Below are 8,998 nucleotides of genomic sequence, written 5' to 3'. Positions count from 1 at the left end.
CATCTCGAGGAAGCTGACTTGCTGCCGCTGTTCCAGAAGTTCGGCGACATCGTCGAGTTCACCGTGCTGAAGGACAAGTTCAGCGGAATGCACAAAGGTCAGTTGGTTTATTTCTATATTCAAATTGAGTGAGATTACAGTGTCAGCGATTGTTGAAAAGTCAATTGTTGTTGCTTTTTTCTGGACTCCTTTCGTCAATTTCAACAATGTTAATGAATTTTCTGCCCCGAAAAGTGTTTCACTATTTGAACTTTTACTCCTCATTGTTGGGAGGCTTGATAAAACGATTCTGCCATACGTGAGTGGAGATAAAATAAATGGAAAAGCAACAGGAATTATTTATACGGCGTTTTCATGTTTCACATGAGTTTGTTACGCCAAATTTCCACCTTTTCGGTAGGAGCCTGAGCCCTTTTTCGAAATTGGCCAAGCCAAAAGTGGTCAGTGCGGCCCCACCTTTACGGCAAGAGTGCACACAATTGACGGGGGAGTTTTGATTAAGAGGGCAACACACAACGAAATAATAGGCGAATGGGGGATGGCAAAGAAGATTTACTATCCCGGATGGCGATATTTCGTGCTACACCCATTCAAATTCTTCCAACCCCCAAATTCCCCATATTTTCTACTTTCCCTCGCCTTGTCTCACTTTGCAATTTTCTCATTACTTCCCTTCACGCGACTGGCTCTTCCGTAGATACACAATCGAGGGCTGAGTCAGTAATTTCCTATGAGATTTTCAAGCCTAAAGAGAGACTGAGTGGAATCTGATTCGGTAATACAGTGTCTAAAGTGACTTAAGCATTCACCAAACTTATCAAAATAATATTTTCTCATGTTAGCTGTGAAATTCTTTGAGAATTCTATTATGCAACGATGAGCTTTTTTTTAATTTGAAACTTAATTAGCTTTTGTTTATCATAAAGTAAATAGATAAAATCATCTTCTCTGATAAATAGAAGGGGAAAATATGAAGCTTTCAGAATGAAACTCTCTTGTCTAGAGCTTAGAAAGGATTGGATTGAATCCTATCTCTAAGGAAAATACGATGTCTGTTGCAAGTAAAAAAAAATGCGGTCGCAGGTGTGAGTGAATAGTAGTGGAAATTGGAAGTTTTCTCTCCTTCTGTGAGTTTGTGTGAATGTTTTGGACAGAAAATTATGTTATGGTTATGTTTAAAATTGTTTCGACGGTGGGTTGATTTACATAAAAGGGAAGTGCAAATGTTCTCTTGCCACTCGCCGTGTCGAGAGGAAAGGCCCACCCGAGGCGCCAAACTGCATGTGCGACTGGCAGGAAAATTTCGGGGGTTGAATGCAACTGGTGGGGTCGCGTGTACTCCCCATGGCTCAAAGGGGGTGTTTTCTCCCTCTTGGGGTCCCGGGCCAAGACGGTGGGCAATTTTCAATTTTAGCATTATATAGAACAACAGCGACATTCCGGGCCACGGAAGTGCCCGCCGGAATGGGGGTTTTGCATGACGAAAATTGAGTCATTAACTTCTCACATAAAACTCTCCTCTCTTTATGGCAATTTTGAGGGTGCGGGACTTTGTTTTCGGCAACACCCACTAAGGCGATAATGATTGAAGAGGCTTCAATCGTCTGCCTATCGCGGAATTGATTGCTTACGGGGTTGCTGACCCCCAAAATGATCAGCTGAAATTTCAAGCAAACCCTTCTGCATAAATCTTTCCGCTGAGCATTCCGCAAAAATGCTTGGCTTCCACTCCCTTTTCAACTTCAATGCGAAAGCCTCTGTGCAATTTGGCATTGTGGAAAAAAATCCCCATCTAATTTCAGACGCTGTGCTTTTTCTGCCGCCCCTCGTGGAAAAATCCCCCAAAATACTTTATCCACGAAGCCACGTAACGATTATTATTGGGCAGACCCCCGAAGCTTTTGTGGGCTTTTTCCACACCCCCAAAACCCGTGGCATTATGTAAGCGGATAGCCAGCGGCTCATGCGGTTGATACTGTAAATTATTGCATACAAATTTTTAATGTCTAAATTTGCATGAAATTCGTTCAATTTCCTTTCAACGTACAACTCACTTCGCTGTGCGCCGACTGAGCCGCCCAAATGTTGAAGGAGAGAGGCATAAAGAATTGATGAAACCTGGCAATTATTGAGAGCATTTCAATGCAAAAGTACCCCTCAATTTCTCATGTCTCGGCGGAGTCTCGCGGTATTTTGGGGTGTGAGTATCGTGTTCGAAAATGCTCCAATTTCCACGCAATGGATGCACGATTGGGGAATATTTCATGAGCCTTTTCCACACAGTGATTTGCGCTAAAGTACCAGCGGTAATGAAATGGTGGAGAACATTCAGTTATGACAGGAGGCGAATCTTCATGACGATCAATTTGTACCAATTACGATTGCTGTTTTAGTGGTAGGAGATCTTGCATGAGAGCTTTAAGCGTTGTGGTGGATAAAGAATTACTATATTTTGTCATTATTTCATGTGATTTGGCCAATAAGATATTTCGAGAAATTGTTATTGGAAAATCTATATCATATAAATATACCTAATAATTCTTCTGAACCACAATATACGCTACTTTGCAGTTCTTTTTCAAGTGGAAAACCACTTGTGAAATATTCTTTGTGAAAACAAGTTTCGTAAATCTCGTATGAACGATTGTATTCACGATTCAAATGAGTTTTGGAATGACTTCTCTTCATAAATTTTGGTGATTGGTGTTTGTCTTAGGCTTGGAAGAATTTTTATAAATAAAATAAAAATCAAATTGAATTATTTTTGCTTCTTTTTTCTCATAAGAGCATTTCATAACCTGATTAATGTTCACTTGAATTTAATCGATGAGCTACAATATTAAAGGATTCCAAATTAAATTCTCTCTTCTGGTGGACGCATTCACATTTTGTGAAACATTTTCAACATGCATCTCATTTCCAATTCAAATGACACGTCGATTTTTTTTTGCCCAACACACTCTTTTGAGTGTGAGAAGGAAATTGATGGAAATGATGCAGGATTCGAGATGAATTCTGCCTCACTAATTGATGTTTTGCATGCCTAATTGGCCATAATTGTGAAAATTTGCACTTCTTCGCCAATTCTGTGAATACATTGCTCGCCAGACGATGGAGCGGGAAGTGTGTTGTGGTGTAGTCAATAAATTGGGGCAGGTGAGGAGGATGACACGAATTTTTACGTCAACCCCTTCCACTTGAGTGCGAGGGTGTTCTTGGCGCGCTCATTTACATCATAGCTGTGTGTGTCACATGGCGATTGCGGGGGCCGGCGGGGGTGCCCCTAATGCAGGCCGGAGCCTGCGCTCCACGCCGGGGCATTCCAGCCGGTCTGGCCCCTTGAGTACGCACTTTGATTTATGGGGTGAGCTTTCGGCATGCTGAAAGCACGCGTGAACTTGAGTCAAACTGGAGGCTGTGCGCATGGAGAATGCCCAGATCGCCCCACTCGGCTGCCAACTGAACGAAGTGTGACGTCACATCCCGTTTCCCCACTGTTGGAGGTGAAGTGTTGCAAAAGCCGCGACTTTTGGGGCGCCCCGTCAGTCAGTATTGTGGCAAAAGCCGCTGAATAAAGTTTAATTCTAATATACTGTACACACGTCATCTCTGTTAAACTAAGTTATGTGTCCATTTGTATGTGTTTAAATAAGGGAATAGGTAAATTCTAAAAGGGAGATGTGCAACACCCAGCTCATAGCGGGCGTAATCCACTATTAATTTGTTTGCCTTAAGAAGAAGAGAAAAAACCACAACAACAATTTTTCTGGGAGGACAAGATCCGAAAGAAGGATAAATTCTTGCAGAACGTGATAAGTTGAGGAGGATGAGAGAGAGAGATAGAGTGAACAAACAACACACACACCTGGATTATTAATGCTGAAACTGGTTTGGATAAACACACGGTTGGAAGTTGCGCCTGAAAAGTAGTAAATAGGCAGATCCTCATCCTTGACTTTCGCATATCAGTTCTTCCGAAGCCAAAGAGACACATACAGTGGCCTGGGGAAGGGAAAAAAGCTCCCGCGTGCTGAAAGTGAAAACGCCATCTCCAAAACCAAGCGACATACATAAATTATGTGGCTCTTCGTGGCAGATTAACTCCACCTCTCACACCCTCTCTCTCTATATCATAATTGAAACTGGAATACAGGGAAAAAAGCTTAAGTTGTAAAGGACACGAGGACGAACATGTGGAGCCACGTCGCTCCTCATCGCGAGATGGCGTACAGTGTGTGGTGTGCGTAACCTGTTGGCCACTTTATCTTATCACAATCGGACTAATTGCATGTCGTCCACCAGATGTTGAGTGTTTAATGAAATTGAAAGCCTCTCCCGGAGTTTCACAGACAAGAAATCGACTGCGAATCGTTGACTGTATCGCAAAAAGGATGCTTTCCATCTGATTTTTCCTTCATCGATCAGGATTTAAAAGTGCCTCACTCTCTGTTTCGGTGTTTTTGTCGGTGTATTGTTGTGCCATATTTCTCAGTTTTCAGTTCGTCCCCAGCATCCCAAGATCCCATCCCCTCAAAAGAAAAAGAGAAGCCACCTCAGTTGACCAAGTGTTGTTGTGTGTTGTAACGTCGCGTAATAAAAGAGGCGAAGACGATTTTTGAGTTTGTCGTTTTGATGTGAAAATTTCATTTGTATTTTTTGCCATCCTCGCAAAAGCTCAAGATACTCGTGAGAGAAATAAAGGAAAATCAAGTGCAATAGATAATTATTGTTAAACTGACAAGTGTGGAGAGTCATTGTGTCTGATGTTCATGGTGTGAATAGAGTTTGCGGTGTGATTAAGGAGTCTTGAGGACTCGAGGTTAATGATTCAACATTCTGAGGTCAGAGATTTGTTGGTGAAACAGTGTGGAGAGTGTTGAACTCCACTCGGATTTTGCATCTCAATCGTCACGACAATTCAACCAATATCATCCAGTGAAAAACTGTAAATAGATGTAAGTGGGGTGTTTTCCTTAATTTAAGATTCATACAATGTTGAGGAGTTACTCTGCTACACAAAGTGAAATCCATGTGGCCGCAATATTGCAATCGTGGTTACATTTGTGTGAATTTAATGCATTCATCACATTCTACTATGACTTCAACTACTCACATAGTTTTAATTCACACTTTATTATTATAGTTTGTCGCCAAATTCGCCAACGAGTATTATTTATATTAAATTTCTGTATCTATATTTTTGGTTTCCATCACGAAACTCATTAAATATCCTCCCATGTATTGTGCTTTTTATTTTCAAAAAATGTTCTAAGTCATTTTCTTATATAAATCTTTTAACTAAACGCGCAGGCGTAATTCGATTACACGAGAAAAGCTAACAAAATTTATTATTATTTTAGAGTAAATGTCTCTGATTCTAAGCACGTAAAACATCTCGTCAAAATTCATATAATACATATATTTGGTTATGGAACATTTTCCTCTTTCTGCCGTTTTTTCTACTTTTATTATAAAAGAAAATCATACTAAAATACTGCCTGCAGTATTTCATATGACGGCATAAAATAAGAATAAAACGTTCTAATTCAGAGCTGTTACAGAAGATTGATTAAATTCTATGTAATATGCAATATTCTTGCGTGCACATTTTTACTGCCATCAATCACATGGGGAAAGCTAAACAGTTTCGTGTGGTGATGAGGATGAAAAAGCTTTCAAGATGATGCCATTGTGATTTAATTCATCAGAGCTTCCTGTGAGATTTTATGAAGAAAAAATACAGAAGAAAATCTGTGTTTTTACCCGCGTGCCACATGTTACAGCAGACTGTGTGTGCGGATGGCAAAAAGAAGGTTCGTGGAGTAAATTTATGCTCATGCCATTCACGTTCTTGTAACTCCAGTGGCAACATCTTAAATTCCATTAAAGATTTCATCACTTTGTTGGGAGATTAATTCAACAATTTCCTCAACACTGAACAACAACATCGCGCGCGACTCATTGGAGCATATTTATCTGCCACATGTTCTCATTAGGGATTTGCGCGAGATGATCTCGGGGAAAACCCGGTTTTTCCACACAATTCTCCAGAGGGTTGCAGTCACGTGTTATCTGTTCGACTGGCGAGGCTGGGAAAAGAAGGGATATTTATGTGATGCCTCACAGTATCACGTACACTTGTCCCAAAGACGATCGCACAGTCTTTGTGGGGTGGACACTGAATGAGGGGTGAATTTGTGACGCCAATATCCCCGCTCGCAAAGGGTCGAGGGAGGTCATTGGGGGATTTTTCTTTACGGAATGACGCACCCGAATAATCGCCGGGCGTTTATCTTTGCAGAAAAGAGAGACCTTCTGATGATATCATGGTGAAGAGAAGGGTTTTGCGGAGCTGATGAAAGGGCGGGACTGCAAATGGGACAAATTATCCATGCAGGATAGCATAGCATCAGATACTCAGGGACGATTTATTTCTCGAGCTTCTGGGAAAGGGGTTTATCAAAAGCTCAATGCGCCATCGACAATTGTAGCTTAGTTATATCGATGTGAGCTTTTAAACAATTCATCCGTTCTCCTAAACGTGCGGCTGGCTTTTATTGAATTATCTGACGATTAAGTGGCTTAGAAGTGGGAATTAATATCAGTGGTTAAATATTATATGTTAATAATTGTGATATATGTGAAATAATTAATATGGTATTGCATCAAATAATGTTGATTTTCTGGGCAAAATTCCTCTGTTCATATTGGGAATGGATGTCGGAAATACGACTGATATTCGCTTTTTTGGTGGCTAACAAAATAATCAAATTAAAATATAAATGAATATCCCAAATAATTTAAAATAATTTCCATGTAGGCACATTTAAATCAATTTTTCCCTCCCTTTTTGGCTGACCCTTCCATGGATTGTATTAAATGTGGGATAAAATAATTGACTGATGAATAATTGAAGGATGAAACTATGCTGCAAAATTTCAGGGTATTGCAAATGATATGCGAAATGGGCGCAAAATATGTTGTGCAATTTTTGCAATCAATACTTGCCCTAGTAAAAGACATGATATTCCTCTTGCTGAGTGTGCAGAAAAGCTCCTCTTTGCAAGGGCTGTATGAGGCAAAAGCTCGCTGCTTTTCTCCCACCCACACGACGTTGTTTATTTATTTATTTTCCTCAAATCATCTTGTCAGTTCCATTTTTCAATTAAACATACACACAGCCACTCACACTCCTTACACCCATTCCTGCCAAATGTCTCTGCAAAAATGTACGAAAGACTGCGGGCAAGAAGAATGGCAAGACGGAGAGGGAGGAATATTGAAAATCGATAGAATAAATAATTCTGTTGTGTGTTCTTTCGCCCCTTTTGAGATACACTTCCTTGTTTGGGTGTAAAAGACGCAGAAAGAGGAAGTGAAGAGAAAAGACACATGATGTTATCTAGCAATAAATGGTTGAGACAATAATTGAAGGGAATTAATTTAATATTTATGCTTGGAAGTCGCTTGTGTCCGTCTTCGCCACTCTAGAAGGAATCTAATTGCCATATAGCTGGAAATTAAGAACAGTTTCTTGAGAAATTTCATTGGGAATACTCACAATTAAGGTGACATTGTTCTGAGAACTATCAATGTTTTCTTACTACACGAGAAAATATCGTTAGAAACGAATAATCTCAGGGTAACTTTAATATATTTCAGTCATATTCCAATTATAATTAATTGTTGCAAATGAAAACTGGCTTCGAAAACTCATGTTGGAAATCTTCATGAAAGCTTATTCTCTCATGTGCCCAAACTTCTCATTCTCACAAAAGAATTATAAAATTATTACTCAAGAGAGGATGGGGAAATAGAGTCTTTTCGGAGGCGCGAGAGTCTTCTCAATTTCACAGAGCAGAAAGCCGAGGCGCTTTTGGGAAAAAGAAGTTGAGAATATTAATTTGAATTCTTCAATTCGCCTCAACTCCTTGTAATTCCATTCTGGCACTTTATTCATCTATCGAGTGAGCACGTGAATCGAATTATTCAAAGTTTCCGAGCCACTCTTGGAACACAAGCGACTCGAGAGGCGCTTTCTCAGAAGGCGGATTTTCCCATCTGAGGTGATTTTTCATCATGCACTCATTATCATATATTGATTATTGTCTACACTCTAATGGAATTCTCATACATACAAATCCGAGGCAGTATTTTTTCATTGTGTGCACAAAGGTTGGTCAGTTAAGATTCGGATTTTTGGAAAAAAAGCACATTTCGTCCGTTGGTTTTTGATTCGTCAATGAATAATTTCATCCACAGGATTTAGTGATGCGCAATTGTAGCAAATGTTAAATGAACTCAATATTGCCTCCTCATTCGTGAAAATGACAGTGGAAAATGGTTGAAGTCCGCACATGTATTTGTATTGAGGTTTACCCGTTGCCCAATATTAGTTTCACGTGATTTCCTCGATGATCATGCGGAAATGGGAAGGAGGAGCGCCTGTGTGTATGTTTGCCATAAATGTTGGTGACATTGGCCAGAATGATCTGGCCAGAATTTGCACTGCATTCTACGACAATATGCTCGTGCGTGGGAGTCGCGAAAGAGTCTGTGTGGGATTGATTTGAATCCACACCAAAATAGCCCACCGTTCGCTGTGTCACGTGGTTTTGCGGTTGATACACACAAATATTGCAATGGGAGCGATATATTTTTCGCTGCTACAGAGCCTGGGAGACACACTTTCTCGCCCATCCTATCGTGACCCAGCGTGGTTATCAGTTAACGTTTAACCACAGAACACCACAGAACAAATATGCCTCATAAATATTCGCCCACAGTATAATTGGAGTTTGCTTTATCTCCCCGTCTCCAACGAGTGTGTTACCATTGCCAATGAGCTCTACCGATTTTTCCTCCGTCGATGGTGTCCGATTTATCAGGCGGTCGCCTTTTTTTTGCCCATATCGACTTTATCTCGGCAGCAAAGAGGCCCAAGAGGGTGGCCGAGAGGAGACAACAAAGCTTCACAGAGTTTTAATCTTGACTTAAA

At 40.4% G+C, this 8,998-nt stretch overlaps 1 protein-coding gene across 3 annotated transcripts in view; it reads left to right on the top strand.

The window, feature by feature from the left end:
• The window catches only part of LOC132260477 (CUGBP Elav-like family member 4), a 298,183-nt gene continuing 289,185 nt past the window's right edge, over window positions 1-8,998 (top strand). For 2 of the 3 annotated variants that reach the window (XM_059758609.1, XM_059758610.1), the window contains exon 1: window positions 4,849-4,955. Coding sequence is in view for 1 of the 3 variants with exons in the window: in XM_059758611.1 (XP_059614594.1) it covers window positions 88-97 (10 nt within the window). In the remaining 2 variants the exon portion in view is untranslated. Of the gene's footprint in view, window positions 98-4,848; window positions 4,956-8,998 lie in introns of those variants that run through there. The other variant, XM_059758611.1, reaches the window with a different exon arrangement.

This window comes from Phlebotomus argentipes, unplaced genomic scaffold (genome assembly GCF_947086385.1).
Source record: "Phlebotomus argentipes unplaced genomic scaffold, Phlebotomus argentipes genome assembly scaffold_18, whole genome shotgun sequence".
NCBI classification, from domain to species: domain Eukaryota; kingdom Metazoa; phylum Arthropoda; class Insecta; order Diptera; family Psychodidae; genus Phlebotomus; species Phlebotomus argentipes.
Note: the sequence above shows the minus strand (reverse complement) of the source record. Positions and strands in the feature narration are given on the sequence as shown.